Source organism: Corvus kubaryi, unplaced genomic scaffold (genome assembly GCF_017639235.1).
Source record: "Corvus kubaryi isolate FWS band 111438036 unplaced genomic scaffold, C.kubaryi_AGA036_p1.0 37352, whole genome shotgun sequence".
In the NCBI taxonomy this organism is placed as follows: domain Eukaryota; kingdom Metazoa; phylum Chordata; class Aves; order Passeriformes; family Corvidae; genus Corvus; species Corvus kubaryi.
Genome location: NW_024581114.1, coordinates 3,317,738 through 3,336,374, shown reverse-complemented (window position 1 = coordinate 3,336,374; position 18,637 = coordinate 3,317,738). Strand labels below are relative to the sequence as shown.

The 18,637-nt window shown below is 40.0% G+C and overlaps 1 protein-coding gene across 4 annotated transcripts in view; it reads right to left on the bottom strand.

The window, feature by feature from the left end:
• UBE4B (ubiquitination factor E4B) overlaps positions 1-18,637 on the bottom strand; it is a 36,989-nt gene that overhangs the window by 2,895 nt on the left and 15,457 nt on the right. For all 4 annotated transcript variants that reach the window (XM_042032174.1, XM_042032171.1, XM_042032172.1 and 1 more), the window contains 18 exons: positions 16,871-17,012; positions 16,268-16,368; positions 15,026-15,140; positions 13,390-13,473; positions 11,764-11,820; positions 11,287-11,403; positions 11,073-11,171; positions 10,515-10,628; positions 9,370-9,568; positions 9,011-9,149; positions 6,667-6,766; positions 5,830-5,957; positions 5,371-5,469; positions 4,732-4,967; positions 3,874-4,000; positions 3,436-3,580; positions 2,229-2,363; positions 1,681-1,872 (listed from right to left, as the gene is read on the bottom strand). In XM_042032174.1, coding sequence (XP_041888108.1) covers positions 1,681-1,872; positions 2,229-2,363; positions 3,436-3,580; positions 3,874-4,000; positions 4,732-4,967; positions 5,371-5,469; positions 5,830-5,957; positions 6,667-6,766; positions 9,011-9,149; positions 9,370-9,568; positions 10,515-10,628; positions 11,073-11,171; positions 11,287-11,403; positions 11,764-11,820; positions 13,390-13,473; positions 15,026-15,140; positions 16,268-16,368; positions 16,871-17,012 — 2,329 coding nt within the window. The remainder of the gene's footprint in view (positions 1-1,680; positions 1,873-2,228; positions 2,364-3,435; positions 3,581-3,873; positions 4,001-4,731; positions 4,968-5,370; positions 5,470-5,829; positions 5,958-6,666; positions 6,767-9,010; positions 9,150-9,369; positions 9,569-10,514; positions 10,629-11,072; positions 11,172-11,286; positions 11,404-11,763; positions 11,821-13,389; positions 13,474-15,025; positions 15,141-16,267; positions 16,369-16,870; positions 17,013-18,637) is intronic.

The following is an 18,637-nucleotide window of genomic DNA, read 5'->3' as shown; positions in this document are numbered from 1 at the left end:
TAGCAAGACAGCTGAGAGAGAGTGAATGCTGGAAATTTGCCACCCAGTGCAGTAGGAATATCCAGAGAGACCAAATGCGACTGAAGCAAGCATTACTTTCATATGAAAAAGAAAGTTAGGGAAGGACTTTTGTAGCTGTCTGTGTTCCATAGAGACACCATTTTCTTTTAAGTTCACAATGTCATGTTTTGACATAAACCTTTTAATAAAAAGTGTTATTTACTTTACAGTGCAAGGTTGATATATATGACAAAACAAAACACACTAGGTCTCACAGATTTCTATTTCCCTTGGGATTTTTAAAGGGTTCAACACAGCCCCACTTCTTTCATCTGCACCACACTGCACCAAGAAACGCCATTCAGTACGCAGGACACACAGTGCCCACCCAAACTCCTTTCTCGTGCTCAGAGGGAACAGAACGATGGCAACACGCCCAGGGCTCTATAAACGTTTGCAGATTCCCTCTCCTACGTGCTGGGATTTGCAAATGGGACATGTCTCAAAATGCTTTAGAGAGATCCCGCCATGATCAAGCAACTTTTTGTTTGTTTTGTTTTTTCTCCCAATACCAGTAACCATTAACCAACCGAACATTTCCTTGGTATTTCTTTCCTGTCACTGACAGTTTCCAAGAGACTGGTCACTCCCCCCACTCCTTTTTTATGAAGGGCCACTTTGTTAATTAAGCTTTTTTCCAGTTCTCATACCCGCAGGCTTCTTTCTTTTGAATCCCTACGTCAGTCTGTGCATTTGCTGTGGCTGGCATGGATGAATGATGAATGATTTCATATATGCTGAATAGCACAAAAATATTCATTATGCACATGCAAATGCATATGGTCTGTTTCAGAAGTATTACTGGTATTATCTGCAATTATCAGAATTTAAATAACTACAGAAAAATGATCTTGAGCTACCCCAATACCTCTGCTTCACTAGACACGCAAACAGCTTCATGTGCTGTAAACCAGCTTCCACTAGCATCTCAAGTAGCTGCTGTGAACAATTTTTCCCCTCTATACTTTGAAAAGTTTGTATTATGAAACAAGGGCATGGACAGATGTGACTCAGTAGTTTGACAACTTTACAAGAACACAGAGCTAAGCAATAGCTTATCTTGCTCTGAATATTACCATGAGGAGTTCAAAGGTGTTGTTAATTGTCTCATACATGCTGCGCTTTGTCAGTTTATTACATAGCCATTTAATAAAGTGATTTCAGAGGGAATACAATTTGGAAACTGTCGATCTAGAGAATGAACTTTGATTTGTTAAAGGAGGCTCTTGGTCCCAGCTCTGCCTGTTTTGATGAGGAAAGGGGAGGGAGTCAAATCTCAGTGTGCCTCAGTTCTCCCACCTGCAAAGGGACAAAGTATTTCTGCTAATTTACAGTGAGTCTGTAGGTAATAAGCACATCATGCTCATGAAATTTCCCATGCATGTGAAGTGCTATGGATATTTATGTATGTTTACACGTTTGCAAAGCACTGGGAACACCCATCCACAAAGAGCAGACAGAATATGAACAGAGATGACCTGCTGGAAGAAAACAAACTGCAGGGATGTAAGACAAACTGGCTGGCAGCACACAAGCAGATGAAACGCTTCTAGAATGTTCTGCGAAGTCCTGTTTGTCCACAGCGCTTTTGCCCTTCTCCTTCATCTTTCTGGAGCTCACCTGATCATCAGCAATTGCTTTAGCAAAGCGAGCACAATCCAGCTGCAGATAAATGTCAGTCAGTTGGTCCAACAGCTTCTTTGGTTCAAACCCGTATTTCTCTGGGTTTTCAACTTTCAGGTCACGGCACTTGGGGCCACACAGTTGCTGTAAGTTAAAGTTCAACATAGCAGCCAGTCGTGGTCCAAGTTCCTATGAGAGCAAAGTAAAACACAGATCACAGTGTGAAGGCAGCGATAAAGATTATCGCTAGATTTGCACACAGCAAGATCAGGAATTATTAACTAATAAAATTTTCATTTGGTAGGCTTGCAGGAAGTGTCTGTTCTTTATGCATGTTTGCCATTAAAAAATGTCATGCAAACAGTTGCTGTCTGGAAGGATCACACCATCTCAGTGACTCAGGTAATGCTCTCAACAGCAGTTAGATTTTAATGAGATGGAGAAAGGGGAAAAGAATGGAGACTAAGTGCTACCAAACATTTCCAGGTTACTATCCAGAGATGTTAGAGAAGCAGGGAACCAACTTAAATCTGAGCAGGACTTACAGGTCTGAGAAAAGGCTTTTGGACCTGCTTGGTAAGGATATGGAACATATCAACAGTTTCTGTTGCCAGGGCAAGATACGAACGGGACACACGCTCATCCTGAGCCAGCTGCGACTGCCGGGCCTGTTGCTGATCCTACAAAATAAACACAGAGTGGTTACAATTCCAAGGAATTTCCTGCATGACCATTCATCAAAACCTTACAGCCACATTCCTAAGGGGATCTAGACAAAAGGACAGACAGTAATTCAAATACAGATGTGGGAAATCTTTTAATCTAAGGTACAGCTGCTCACTTTTATCACCTAGTACTAATGTCTACACCAATTTTCCAGAATTCTGCAACACTAAAGAAGGAATGCAAACAGCATAACGAGCCCCCGTGGTTATTGAGTCTGTTTACACCCTCTAACTGCTCCTCACAGCTGCAGAACTGGATTATGCTTCCTTTCCATCCAAATGCCAATACTTCAAAACGAGCTTGGGATCTGAGAGTCAAATGAGGTTCTCTCTAATTTATGCACCATCATAAATAATAAACACTCCCCAGTGGAACAATCTGTAGATGATGTACCAGCTCATTTTGTAACTACAGTAATGACTTTACCTTGCTGGTAGGCAGAGACAGGAAGAAAGGCTTCAGAAGAGCAAACCAGAATACATTTAACAAAGATCTTTATAGCTTTTCCTTTTGTACTTTTTCTTTTTTTAAATCAATAACCTTAAAATAGAAATACCTGACATTGGTGGGTCAACACACACAATTACTGTCTAATCAGGCCAAGCTCTGAGGTACAGGATTATAATTGTCTGCATCGAATCTACCAAGGACCAATGCATTAACAGAATAAAAGCTTCTATTCCTTGAAGTCAATTCAACTGGCGAGCATCTTCCCAAACCTCCTTCAGGAAGGTTAAAGTCTCGGTTTCTCCACTTAGAATTAAGTGCAGAGTAATTTGAAACTTTATACTATATCCACTTCACACCACTCTCTTTGCCAGCCACAACATAACTAGGCAGAATGATGGTTTTTGCAGAGTGTGATCCAGAGTGACCATGGCCATACCGGCAGCAAGAAAAAGCATCGACAACTGCTTCTCATAAGCAGCTCTTTGGTGCTGCCCCTTATAAAAAAGTTTTTTTAGTGGTCTTGTATTGGAGAATTAAAAATAAGTAAAGGGCACTTTGAAAAACAGCTCTGTTCACCCTGGGCAGCAGGTCCCATTGCTCTTTATTCTTCATCTCCTCTTGCACTTCATGGATACGTTTTAGGGACTCCAGACTCTCATCCAGCAAGAAAGTTGTGTCATTTATCAGCATGTTGATGTAGCGAACAAACTGCTTCCCAGAGCTGAAAACATCGAAACACAGGTATCACGGCAGAGCAGGTGGGTGTGCAGAGCAGACTGCAACCCCAGAAACACTCCTGCACTGTATATTTCCAACAACGATCCCATTCCCCAAGCCAAGTTGATTGTGGTGTCCAGAGCTCAGTTTAGAAACACTCCAGTTCTACTGGAAGGGGTTGCCATGTAAGATACAATGGAAAGCAGCATCACCCATTCCCAATGGCAGTGACCTCCTCAGGTCCCTGCCTGAGCAGCCTGCACAACAGGAAGCAGCCTGAGACAACCTCTTACTCACTTGAACTCTTCCATAAATGTACCATGGTGAGCTATATTCTGCCAGAGGCTTTTGAAAATGGTGCTGATGTGGTAGCGGATTGTAAACTTGTCATAGAATTCGCTAGTGGCTCCGGTATGCTCCACATCTGGAAAAGACAACAGATCCCAAAACATTCCCACCAGGATTCACTGGCAAAACACCTCTCCCTACTGCCTCCAATGTTATGAGCTTGAAGCACGCACAGAAACTTTAAGAGATGAAATTCAATTCCCGTTCAGAAGTCTCCATCTTAACTCCCATTAAAAGAAGCAGCCCTATACATTTTCTAATCTAGACCCAACCTCATTTCTGAAGAAAAACCCTGAGAAACCAAAACATTCTGCTCTATTCAACTCTGATCTTCATCCCACAGCCTAAAATCTCACTAAAAAAACTGGGTGTGCTACAAAAATACTTGTTTTTGTTATGGGTGCAAAAACTCTTCTGAAACACCCAAATCTACAGGACTAGCAAAACTACAATGAGGAGTTTTAAAATCCCAATATTCCTTTAGAAGCAAAGCAAAAGCTTTAATTTTGGAATCTAAAGATCACAAAAGCAATTGTCACATCAATTCACACTGCTGGACTTGTCAGTGCACAACAGCTTGTGAAAGGACTGGAATGCTTAAGGTTCCATCTAATGCTATTTCCCCCCATTTCTGAGCAATAAAGCCTCATCTTCACAAGACTCAAGATCTATCTGGGGGTTTTTTTTTGTTTGTTTGGGTTTTTTTGGTTTGGTTTGTTTGGGTTTTTTAATAGTTACAACAGCTAATACAGCCTTTGGCCTTAGAATACTATTGTGCACTCAGTGATCCACAGACAGAGCACTTACCTGTGTAAAACTTCATCAAGGAGGGGACTAACAACTTAGTGGAGAGAGGGTGATTCTCAATCATTTCAAAGAACTTCTGTGTCCGGGGCTGAACAGCTGGATTTGTCATGAACATCACTTCCACCAGCTTGGCTACTAAATAAGGATTTCGGATGTAGTTCTGGTTGCACAGCATCACAACAAGGAATATCACTATGTCCTGAGTACAGGGCTCATACAGCACCTGAGGAGCATATCTGGAAACAAGGAGAGAAGGAAAAACTAAATGAAAAAACGCCAACCCCTAATGTTCTACTTCTTAAGCTATGGCTTTTTAAAAATATTATTCTAGTGATGATTTAACATATCAGAAGATCAAAAGGTCTCACTGCAAACCATAAAGAAAATTCCTGGGGAGAGAACCAAAAAACTTTCTACTTTCTTCCAAGATAAATCTAGGTTAGAAGGGACTGTGGAGCCATCTATGCATTATAGCTGCAGCAATGCTGCCATGCCATAACCTTATGGCTGCTGTTAACAACCAGAACATCAACTGCAGATAAGTTAGAAAACTACTTTTCCACCCTACATTTATGCATGTGCCACCTGCTAATGGGGCAAGTGGTAGTACAAGTTACCTTCAAATATAACTTTACTTACTGTACAATAAAAAATAAAAATTCAGCAACATCTTCCACGTAAAACTCTGGCAATGCTGCAAATACTTTCGGAACCTCAGGAGTTAAAGGCAATTTTACGCTGTAAAGCAAAAGAGACAACAAACAGGACAGTAAACCAGCAACGTTAAGCAGGAAGTGGCACGTGCTTCCTTATGGAACTCTTCTATGGGAGCCCTTTATAAAAATTTGAAACTGACTTTTTTAAAAAGCCCATGTCAGTACTTCAAGGGTACCAAACATACCTGAGGGAGCCCCCCAAAACCCAACTGAACATTAAACTCTGAGTAACACACATATTCCATGCAAGGATGTACATCACTGACCACGTAATGCAGATGCTGTAAGTAAAAATAATTCTAGAACTGCTAAATTCAGTAAGCAATCGAACACGATCTGAAATATCTTTGATACCACTTACACAGATCAACCTGACACTCACTTGGGATAGGCAGGGTCAAGAATGCGAAGCATCAGCTGAATCACCATGCCATAGAAATTCAGGCATCTCCTGAGGAAGTTTTCATCCAGCAAACCAGCATCTGCACAAGCCTTGCACCTCACCAGTTTCTGCAGAACATGCACACAAAAACTAATCCAGGGCAAGACAACATAAAGGAATGTGAAGCCTCTCCAAGACAATCAATACATCTGAGAATCACAACAATTATACAGTGGTCTTTTCTTACAATACACTCTTATTTCAAGAAAACAGGGCACATAAGCCCCAACACAGCAAGTAAAACATAATTTAGAGTTGCAGGGACAGATGTGCCCTTCACAAGCTTTATGGGAACAATGAAAGAGGTAACAAAGGTATCAAAGTGGGAAAATGTGTGATTAAAGCCATTTTGGTCTACAGCTCAAAAAATTTGTGCCAATTTCCATGAGGAAGATCTGAGCAGAACAGGCCTTCAAAAAACAGAGCACCCCAGTTTACTCATCTTTGCAGGAACTCTGTGTGAGATCAGTGACTTGAGAGTCCCTGCTTGTGCATGGACTGTGCACACACAGCCACTCCTGAACAAAGCACAGTCCCTTTGCTTGGTGTCTCTCCAATTAAAAAACACAGAATTTTCCTATTGGTGTTACTTTGAATCTTAAATTCACCATTGATGTTATATTGTATCACAACCACCATCTAGTGCAGCACTCACAGGGGTCAGAGGTTCAAACCCACCATTTTCAAGCAGCATCAGAGAGAAGTTGTACTTAAACATTAGGACACAAAGTCAATACACAGGCTACCAAAGCGTTGAGAACTGAATCACTTACAAACCTTAAGCTGTGTCTTGCACCGTTTCAGCATCTCTCGATGCCTGGTGGCCAGAGGAGAATCCTTCCACTGACTTTCATTGTTTTTCAAATCTTCAACAGTCCTGAAAACCAGATGCAGGAACTGGTTATCATGACAGAGGGGAAATGTGCTGCCAGCACAAGGCATTTAACTGACTTATCTGCTAAAAACCAAGGGACTATGGACAAGTGGGGAAAAAAGCTGATCATCTTCAAAGAAATTACCCATCATCATAACATGAAAAATAAGTTGCTTTTGTAAATGCAGACTGAACATCTGCACAGCCAGAACTCAGAGGCACCACATACACTAGCTCCAACACCCATGACTGTCAGACACACCAAAGGGATGAAACACAAGGCCTCTATCTTGCTTGATAAACTAATTTTCTCCACTGTATTTAAAAAAAAAAACTGTCTTTTTTTCACACTGAAGTCTATGGTCACTCTAAAGTAAGGTTAATAGGATGCCATGAAAATTAAACCTTAACACAAGGAAAGGATGGTTCAGTTAATGAGACAGAGAGTTCATTCCTCTTCTAGTATCAAAAAGGAAAATGGAAGACAAAATCAGCCAAGGAAGAAAAAGGTGGCCAACAGAAAGTCTTGTTAGAAAGAAGAATGTTGCAGGTCTATATCCTGTGTATCTTCCCCCTTTCTACTACTGCAAATGATTTTTCTGAGTTTTGTTCTACACTTCTCATGCTCCACTCCCAAGAAAACTCAGGCTTGTAGAGGAGTTCAGTACGCGAATAGTCCGCAGTCTCCCTGTTGGTATAAGGACCAGAAAATCAAGGGGGTTGATATTCCTTCCCTTCCTTACCCATCGTCTTACGCCGCCCCACAGAAAGAGAACTTAAATGTACATTACACACACTATTTGCATTTAAAAAATTCCACATATTCCCATATCTTAATCCTTTTTAGGAAGTGCAGCTGATTAGAACAAAACTCATACACTGAACTGCATGAATACAGTCCCTTTTCCTCCCTTCTCTAAACACAAATTCTCTTCCACATCAATCTCTGCCTACAGCAGACAAATATCCAGTGTAATTTCTTTACTAACAAGATCTAAAGACATTTCCCAGTGTTGCAAGCAACTAAGCAATTCATGGAAAATGCTGAAGCCTAAGCTCCTACTGCTGTCAGTAAAGCCAAGAGCTCTACGCTCTGCACCGTTGGATGGGGACTGCTGCATCAGCAACTCCTGTAAAACAATCCTAAATAAGGAAAAAGCAGCAATTCCTTTTTCAAGCCAACATATGGCTTTTTTACAAGTAATCCACACGCTGTTCATAGGAAAATAGTTTTTCCTTTAACATATACTGACTCTCCCTGCTCTGCTCTCTGCTACTTCCCAGGTTCTTGGCCTGCATGTGCTTTAAAAATTAAATCATTTCAAATGCAGTCCAAAAATCCTGTAATGAACTCATGGCATTACTGCCAAGGAACATTTACCAAAATGCAATGAGTGCAATAATAAACAATGGAAAATACTGATGATACAAAAATCTGTTCTAATTTTAACAGAGCATTCTTCAAGGTTTAGCAACTGTAAAAGTCTATTTGAGTTTATGCCAAGAGAAATGGAAAACAGGAGTATCTTCATGTTAGCATCATAATGTATTTATCATTTTTAAAACAGTAAACCATATGCTGAATTACATGTACAATAATATTAAGAGTTGTACAACAATATTAAGAGTTCACTGCTGAAGGCTTCTCTCCCCCCTGTCCCAAGAGTATGGCAAATTTCCCTGTCTCAGAAGCTGAGGGGGAAAAGGTAAATATCTTCTGGGATGTTCAAAACAGCTCAGGCACAACTCACAACGCCTTGTTTCTGAAATCACAAGTCACCTCCACAGTGACCTGATTATTTATCAGACACGTAACCTGACATGCATTCCTCCAGCTCTGACAGAGAGCCTGAGGCACTGATGCCCACATCCCACCAACCACACCACAGATCAGTTATAATGAACAGTGTTAAGTAGTGTCATGAATCCTAAAATGTTCTGAAGAGAGTTATCTTTTAAATAGAATGGTCTTCTCACCAACTTGAGCTGCCTTGTGTAACCAACACCCTCCATCTCACTATTATATGAACTCCTGATTCAAGCCACAGTCCTCAACACACCCAAAAATCCCCAAGGGCCAAAAGCAGCAGGGCAACAGAAAAGCTGAGGTGTTCTGTACTCAGCGACAGTTTCACCTAAATTGTCATTGTGATTTCATGTAGTTTATCAGACTTGCTGCCGTGGTGAGAGGGGGACACCGGGAGCCTGCCAGGACCCTCAGCCACACCCAAACCCCCGGCTGCAAACCTGTTGAGCTCCCGGATGGCCCGCAGTCTCCGGATGTACCGACGGCAGCTGGGCAGGATGGAGAGGTGATGGGCGTGCAGGGTGAGGAAGAAACATTCCGTGGGGAATTTCGGCTCAGAAAATGGAGACGGATCCCTGTCTAAAAAACAAAAAAGAAGTAGAGGTGAATAAATTAAAAAATGAACTGTCTTATCTAGGGTGAGACCTTGAATTCAACTTTCTTTAAAACAAGGAAAAGCAGATAGCATCAAGAAAAGGGATTTAGGAAAAGGGAATTCTTTGCTGGAATCAAGTACTTCCATGTACCTCCATATCAGAAGGCAGAGTAATGCTTAACATATCTCAGTAAGAGTACTAACAAAGTTCAGCAATCCAGGCTGCAACCTCCTCCATTGTTGCTTTCACTCTTGTCTCATCTGTGGGAAGCTCGATTCGACACCTGGGATGGAATATGTACATGGGATCAACCGTTTCCAGCTTTATCTTCGTACTTAGTTGCTGCAGTACCCAGAGGAAGTTGAGCATGAAGCCATCTGTAGACACCAAACGATCATCTGTCTGTGGGGTGAGAAAGCAAAGGGCTGAAGACATGAGCTGAGAAGTACAGGGGGACAGTCTTCAATAAATGAATTATGCAAGTTCAAGAAAGGGGAGAAATTATGAAGACCGTGGCTGTGCGTAAGGAGACTTGTGGCAATGGGAAGGTCAGTTACTAACTTACATATCCCTCCCTATGGTTCAAGTAGTCACTGAAGAACATTAAGCAAACACGTAAAAACAAGCAGAAAGTAATCTACGAAATTAAAAGAGCTTAAAAGGGCCTCTTTCAAGAATGGTCTGCCACTGATATAGACAACAACAAAGGGTTTCAAATAGTTGCTGAGCTTCGGTTCCTAAGTTTTATCTTAAGTGTAGTTTCTATTACTTCTTCACTGTAATTTCACAGAAATATTTCTAGTAATGGTTCCAAATGTTTGCTTTTGAAAAGGAAATGTGGAGACAACAATGAACAGCTTCAGTTCATGCACAGATTTTATCACAGGAAACAAGGGCAATGCATTGGTTAAACAATGCCAAAATCTCATCCCTGTGGTTTCACTGGAGCCAGGCCATTCCGTATCTGCCCTGCCCCTTTTACAGACACCATACAAAGCCCAGCACTTTACCAGCTGGGAAAGCAGTGTGTTAAACAGTCAGTTGGAATGATGCCCTCAGAAATGGGGCAGGGCAAGTACAAAGCTTTGAACATATAATCTAGAAGCTCTGTTAATGAAGCGACATCTCAGTTCTAAGAGAGGAAGTAAACTGCTAAAATAGGTAAAACAGATTAATTTCAGAAATGGAAAATGTATTGAAACGGACAGAGACAGAAGACAGGACTTCTTGCCTGTGGCAGCAGGCACTCAAAATTCTTTTGTCCTCCATTCCAGACCACCATTGCATGAGCCATCTAGGGCTACCTGTGGATGGATGAATCAGAGGAAGAGCATTTCCCTTTATTTACCTGCATTTGGGCCTTCTTCAAGTTGGCATTGACCACAGCTGCCATGTAGCCGAGAGCTGCCTCCCGCGTCTCCCCATTCAGCAGGATACTGTGCAGGATCTTGAACAGCTCTTGCTGCAATTGCAAACAAACACCTCTCAGCATCACAGTCCTGCTTTCTGTTTGTCTGTATTTTTATGTTCTACAAAATCCACAAAACTCACTAAAACTTCTGTTATGGTCTTATGGTCAACTTTATATGCATGTTAGTTATGACATTAGTTAAATCAAAGACGTAAATACAACAGTAGTGCAACACACTACTAACACAGTATGTATTTACCCATCCTTTAACATGATCTGTAACTCACGACTAACTGATCTGCTATTTTCTGAATTGGCTTACAGCCTTAGAGAAATATTCATAGCACTCTAATTTTTTCTCCCAATTCATTTCAGCCATATCCTAAAGGATTTGTGGTTTAAGACAGAAGGTAATTTTTTTAGATTATGTTCTTCATCTATGTCAAGACCAAAAAAACCCACATATTATGTTTTTAAAGGAATGAGAATACTTACCCTTGCTAATTCCAGGTAATGCTGCAAAGACTGGCTAACAACCCGGGTGTTCTCAAGAGTAATGGCAGGACCCGAGAAGTACTTCTCAACTACTTTGTTCTGAAAGTAAGATGAATATTGGCAAATGTATTGAAATGTTTTGGGGAAGTAAAAAAACCCCTCACAACAAAAGAACTCCACCATGCTATTGTCAACGTCCTTCTGTGACACTTACATCATCTTCAGCAAAGACAGAGAGGCTGAAGAAGGCTCCAAGGTAGGAAAGCCTTTGCAGTTCTCTTCCTGCACCTGTGCTTAAAGATTTAGGCAACCACAAGGGCAAAGAGACAACCTAAAAATAGGAGAAACAGCAAGTTCTTCAAAGCTGCCATGTCAGCCATCCTGCTTTGTCACCTTCCAGTGTCTGCCACACACCCTCAAACCTCCATCCCTCAGTCATGCCCAGGGCAAAATGGAAACATCTCCTCAGTATTCCAGCAACCCAAGCAACTCGTGTATGTCCCAGTTTTAATAAATTCTCAGGGTAAAGGACTCCCTCTACCAGCTTAATTTAAACTACTGTTTTGCATGACAGGCTCCAGTACTCTTGCTTAGAGTTCTGGAGAACATTATCAACAGGAATTGTACACCACCACCAAAATAAGTGACATGGTTCTTTTTACTTGAAAAAACTCAAACTGGAGACACTCACCAAACTGCACATAGGGTGTGTTTTCCCAAACTTGATTTCACAAAGTTCGCATAGTGCCTATAAAAAAATCCCAATAAAAATTACTTTTTTGAGTAATTCCTAAGTAACCTGTCTGCAAAAAACAAGCTTACTATGACAAACTGCTGAAAGAGCTGAACCTTTTTCCCTTGATTAGCAGAAAAACTTCACTGCCACAGTGAAGATGTCCAAAGAGAACTAAAGCACACCCTGCTCCCATTTTAGCTTTTGCATCTGCTCCAAGTTGCCTCAAAAAAGCCAACATGTCTCACAGGATAATAAATTACTGCACTTATTCCAAAAATTAGCTGTGCAAATTGTTGTTTGCTCAGAACATGACAACGCCTGTGCTGGACTCCTGACCTGCCCCATTAAAACCAGTAACAATAATAAATAGAGCAATTGTTTAATCCATACACCAAGGCCTTTGTCTTCTGACTCAGAGTGGAAAAATGTCAAATGAACACAGAACCCAGCAACAAAGAATCCTACCCAAGATCTCTAGCTCACTTTCAACTGCAGTACAGAAAGAAGCAAGCAGTCGTAACAGAGAATTCTGGGAACACAAAGATACTGCTGGCTTTCCCACTTGTCCTGGGTTACATGTTCTCAGTCTTCAATTATACTACAGTGAGTAACTACCATTGCATCCTTTTGTTTCACACTGTGCCAACTAGAGATACGGAAAACACAGACTCATTTTCAAGTAATCCTTCTTTGCAGCCAACAGCCAAATCTGTAGCAGTTCACAAATTGGGAGGATGACAAAAGAGCAGGAAAACACAAAACCAGAAAAACTAATGTTTTTTGCCAAGTACCAGAGTTACTTAGTCAATTTGACTTACAGCACCCCCGTCCAGCTGATTTCCTTAAATACAAAACAAATCTGAGGTGCAACAGCCTTTTTTGGCATCATACACTGAAGAACCTAAAAGGATCCGAAGGTGTTAAGTTGACAATACTCAATTTACCAAGAATCCAACTTGCTCTTTTGGTGGCCAAACACAGTTTGCAAAAGACTGGTTTGTTTTGTCAATAAAAGCAGTAGGAGGAAAGCAGACTTAGGACTGAAGTACACACTTTAATAAGACTACAAATAACCCCTTCACCTTTTCAGTCATCAGGGAATATGAAGATATTTTTCTCAGTAGATAGACTCCAAATAATTTGGGTTTAATGCAACCTATTTGAGTTTCCTCACATACAAAAGTTGAGTCTAAACATACACTGGTATGGATATTTATTGGTTGTTATTCCCCAGATTTAAATTGAGAGGAGTTCAGTGGGATTTTATAACCATCCACAGTATTACAGTTATGCATGATGAAATCCATACATTTGATTGATTTTATATAAAGCAATACATACAAACATTTGAGCAGACCACTATACAAACAGCGTTCATTAAGCTTAAGACACTAATGGCCTCACACTCCACTAAATTTTTAATGTTCTTTACACATCTCATGCCCCTTATCTTCTGACAGAGTTTAATAGCAATCCACTAACCAAAAAGAATCCCCAAAGTGTTGAAGTGTTATCTTGCTTAGAAGCCGCATGTTATCACCAAACATAAAGAACCTGCTTCTAGAAATGGACAGTCCTTACCATAAGGGGATATTTAAAATTGTCACTATCGAGGGAGCACTCTTTGGAAGCCACAGCCAGGCCTTGTAAGATGGGAATAAAGATCTGTAAAAACACAAGTAAATTACTTTATTCAAGAACAGGAAGCAATCAAATGACTCCATTGCCACACAAAGCATGAAATGCCTGTTCATTCTTCAAATAGTGCAAGTTACACAAAACAAAAACTAGGATTTTTTTTAAATTTTTATCAGTTAAGCCTGAAGGCTTTAAAGGGTATTCAAAGCTAAAACCCAACTTGTGTGCTGTAGTCTAAGCAATGGGGTGTTGCTCCATCGAGTTCCCTGCATGTTCTCTGTGAGCAAGTTCTCTGTGTGTTGTAGACACAAACAAGTGCACGGGTTCTGGACAGGTGTCCAACAACCTATTGCCCAAATGGGTAATAATTTATTTTTCTGTACATTTGGGGCAATAATACAGCTCTAATTTTGCATGATGTGTAAGTTGGTAAAGATAATAAGCAGCAGTCAAGGATTGTTAGGAAAGAGGAAATGAGTTGACAGGGACTTATTAATCAGAAGTAATTGCACCCATTTAATAAGTCCCAATTGTACAGTTCTGACAACTATACCCTCACAAAATAAACCCATAGTAATTCTGCAACAACAACAGGAGTCCCACTGAATTTTAAAGTATATTGTGTTGCTCCTGTGAAGAGACAAAAAATATTATTAAATCATATTACAGAAAAGCACTATACAGGTGGCCATGTGCTTCAGCTCCAGGAATGCTTCTCTTCTCCAGGGCAGGACTTCTAACACTTTTACAACCACTTTTTGTCATGCTTAAATGTACTTTCAACTACATGAACCTCTACTAAAAGAAGTCCAGACAGAAACATAAATTATTAACAGTTACTTGCACTACACATAAAAATTATCTAATGTCATTCTTTGCAAAACTGGAAGGGTCAAATGCCATTTCAAAGGCCTCTTTACAGCCAAATCACACAATACTATGGGAGTGCTAATTAGAGACAATTACAGCCTTATTGATCCGCTTCACAGTATACAGGCTAGAAGTTCGCTAGTTTTGTATCTTAATTATTTATCATCTCAGTGAGCTACTCTGACACACAGAACAAACCACCTAATGTTCCTCAGTCATTTCCTCTGTAAACATGAAGAATTACTGGACTAGGATTTGTAAACTGCTCTTAGCACCTTAGATACAAACTGTTAAAGATGCAAAGAAGGGTAAAGATTGCAAGATGGAAAACACAGTAACTCTGAGCAGGATTGCAGAAGATTGCCATCCTAACACGTACATTTTTAGGAGTTCTGTACAAAAGGACGAAAACCAAGATTAACCTTGCAATATATGCCTGCACATTCCAAGTAGTCCACTTCTGTGTTAGTGTGTGCTGCATATTAGCAAATGCACTTTTAATACTTAGAACCAGCAAATACTGAAAGTCAGCCTTTTTAACAAAATGTTAAAAGAGTTAAAAAAAGAACAAAACCAAAGTCCAATTGCTTTAACAAGCTGCTAGTCCTAGAGGACTACGAGACACTGACTAAACTTCTGACAATCCACTCTCTCGGATACCGCAAATTATAGAATCATGTGCTGTAGCTACTTTTTACCTATGCCTTACCTGTTTGAACACCTCTTCATCCTGGTAAGTTGTTCTCACCAATTCTTGAATGAAGCCAAATGGGAGATTCCTACACAGCATATATGGTACCAGCAAAGACTGCTGCTGCAATGACCTTAATTTGTATTAAAAAAAAATTAAAATACAAAACTACTGATTATTTGCAGTAGTATTTGCAAAAACATCAGAGCAGCCACATGCAAGGATGTGTCTGCAAGCACATTATCAATGTCTGGATACACCTATTCCTTTCAGAAGTAACTAATCTTGTCTGCTCAAGTTACTTGGGGAAAGGTTATTCTCAAACAGATGCTGCTGCCAACATCACACTGCAGTTAACGAGGCTGGAAGAAAACAACAGCTTTTGTGTAGTAATTTGTTGCTCCTTCTACCCCCTCTAATAAAAAAACCCCTTTGTTAAGATCAACTGGTGAAGGAACAACATTTTCTTACATCTGTTTTTCCAGATTAAAAAAAGAACATAACATTAGTCTTTTCTGAATTAATACAGTCATTACTTTTAATGTGGCTTTTAACTGCTTCCTAGCATTTTGAAAGAAGTGTCTTTTTTCCTTACTATATATTTACACAACTAATGTCAACACTGGTTCACGCAGAGACAAAACTGACCTCAAGGCACACCAGATAACTGGTGCACTTTTAAAGATTATTGAAGTATTCTTTGGGGACACAAATATAAATTTATGCAGATTTTAGTAAAAGCCACGTATCCTATTTTAAAAACCTTTTTAGTGTTCTAACTAAACTGGCTGCTGGTTAAACAACTGCACTTGAAAACCCAGAGTGGTGATTTAGGACAGACAGCTTTCTATTACCGAACCTGCCATGGTAACTCTGGAGCAAAACACCTGCTATGTTCCTTCTGCAGGTTTTGCTACACATTTTAAGACCACAGCTCTATTGGTTACTGACTTTCCCAGGTGTAGTGCCCCGACAATCTGTAACTAAAACAGTTGAAGCGTAAGGCAAGACAAAAACCAGCTCGGTTCCTGATCCTCTGCTTAAACTGTTCACTTCAACCTGGCTGATTTTACACAAATGCAGTTAGAAAGCACTCAAACTGCTCTCCACCAACTCATCATTTGTAAAGCAACAAACTATTCCTCTGGAACATAATTCTCCTGCTCCAACAACTGATCTTAGTTTTCTTATCTAACCCTCAGAAGAAAAAAAGAATCCTGGGACAGTCTAACTCTCATGATTAACATCAGCTTGATTTACCTTGGCTGTGTTAAGGATCCCTGTAGCACCAGAGCAGCATGTGAAATGCACTGGGATCGGATGTTGCTCAGTAACTGGCTAACTGTTGGCTGGCTACACATCTGACAAAAACAACGTTATTTTAATACAAATCAGAATTTAAATACAGAACACACAGGAAAGACAATAAACTTATTTGTGCAGTATAATGTAATATGCACACTAAGACTAAAACTACTCCAGTTAAAACCTTCCAGATTATATATAAATAATGTTGGTTGGTTGTTTTTTCCCCAGAAGCAAAAGCTTAGAGTAGAATACAGAACACTGACAAGGGAGCTGGTCTCACAAAATTGTTTTATACAGAATGAACTTGGATAAAATGTAGTAGATGGAAATAGGAAGGATGATTTCTAACACAGTGCTTATTTAAGAGATACAAAATATATGCATCACTCAAATTTGATGAATTAACAAGAATCAAAGGGCCCAAATAAATTCAGTAAATCTATTTCTACAGCAAAGCCATCAAGAAGAATTATCATTCCCACCAACTTTCCCCACTAATGAGTCAGAGGAGTGTTTGTGACAGCACTGCTACAACCTCACTCATCTGAAACATACCTTTGGTGCTTTTCTCTCCTCTATTCCAACCCTATCAAAACACTCAATGAGGTAGTTCAGCATCTCTGTCTCCTTACAGTTTTCAATGGTGAAGTGGTCACTGCAGGAATCAGAAACACTCGAGCTGCCAGAGCCTCCCACACTTTAAAACACACAGAAAGCAGAAAAAAAGCATTAGGTAGAGTTCTTCACTGCACAATCAAACAATTCATGAACATTCCTCTCCATCCCATCACACACATGGCACAGTGATTCAGGTAATTTCTGTGATAATTCAGGTAATTTCCGTGATCTATGAAGAGCTCTCCACGTAACAGCTTGTCCAGCCCTTGAAGTTCAGAGCTGGAAATGCCTTATTAAACAAGTGCCTGAAAGACAGCCACAAGGTGCATAACTTTGATGGGAATCAGTAAATCTTGGTCTCACAATGCAACAGAGAAAACAAACAGCCTTTGAGTTGTACCTGACACTCAGGACACCACAACCCTTCCATGCCACCGTTCAGAACGGCAGAAATGTCAAAATTCTGTTAACACCACCAAACCACAGGAGGCAGGAGCCTCCCACTGCTGAGAAGAGACCTGGGCTGACAGGGCTACACACAACCACTTCAGGTGCTCTAAGGAAGAAGAATCCATAAAACAGAGGCAATATATCCATGCTGCTGCTGTTTTTTACATTCCTGCATTCAAGATCATTTCATTTCAACTCAGTTCATTTCAGTTCAGTAAAATACATCATTTCATTAAGTAGCACAGCCTCAGTGGGGAAAAGAAAGCACTGATACTGTAAACACAAAAACTAAACCCACAAAACCAAAACCATTCTTGAGATGAGAGAAATTGAACACAAAAGTAAGAACAGACCCACAACTCTCAATCTCAGACTTGTTATCTCAACAGAATTCTTCTCTACATAACAGCTTGACAAAGCTAATTAAAAGCAAAATCCTCATTTTACAGAAGAGACTAAAGACATGAAATATTCACTTAATGCAAATGAAATCTAAAAACCAGCAGTTACTTGGATGGTCTGCTGCAATTCTCAAAGAGAAGTCTGTGTACAGTCAGGATAGATTTGAATGAAGACCAATTTACGAGCCCCAGATCTTAAACTGGAAAATAAGACTATTGGTTTCCTCAAATACAGCTTTTTAAAAACATATTTAAAACTATAAACTGTCAGAACTGGAATTTCCTTTTAACTGTAACATAATTTACATTTCTATAATTGAGCCATACAAATCTATTGTGCAAACTTTACAGTCCAACCAATAAAGCCAGGAAAGGTTATTGCTGTTAACATGCTGAGCTACCGGATGCTTAAGAAACACAACATTCTAATAGCAGCAATCTCTGTTCGCAGAGAGATGTTTTCAGTTATTCAATTAAAACTAATCCATGTAAAACACAGCTCTATTGAAATAGTGCTCAGTAACCACAAAATCATGCACATGGGGCTTTTTTAATGGTCTCTTTTTTAAACCTCTTGGCTTCTCACATCCAGCTTAAAAAATACTCTTTTAAGAACATAAATTTATATGAAAACCTACTCGTTCTACAGTCACTCTACTAATGATTTCACTGCAGCAATAACTCAAACTATTCTAACACAAAGCTCATATATTGAATGCCTTGGTGCTTTCAGCATGCCAGCTGCTGCATAGTTGTACAGCCACTGTATTTATATTTTAACTAACAACTTACTGCTGTCTGCAAAATGCCGTGATACAATAAACACACTAAAACCCCAGAAGCACAGCAGAAA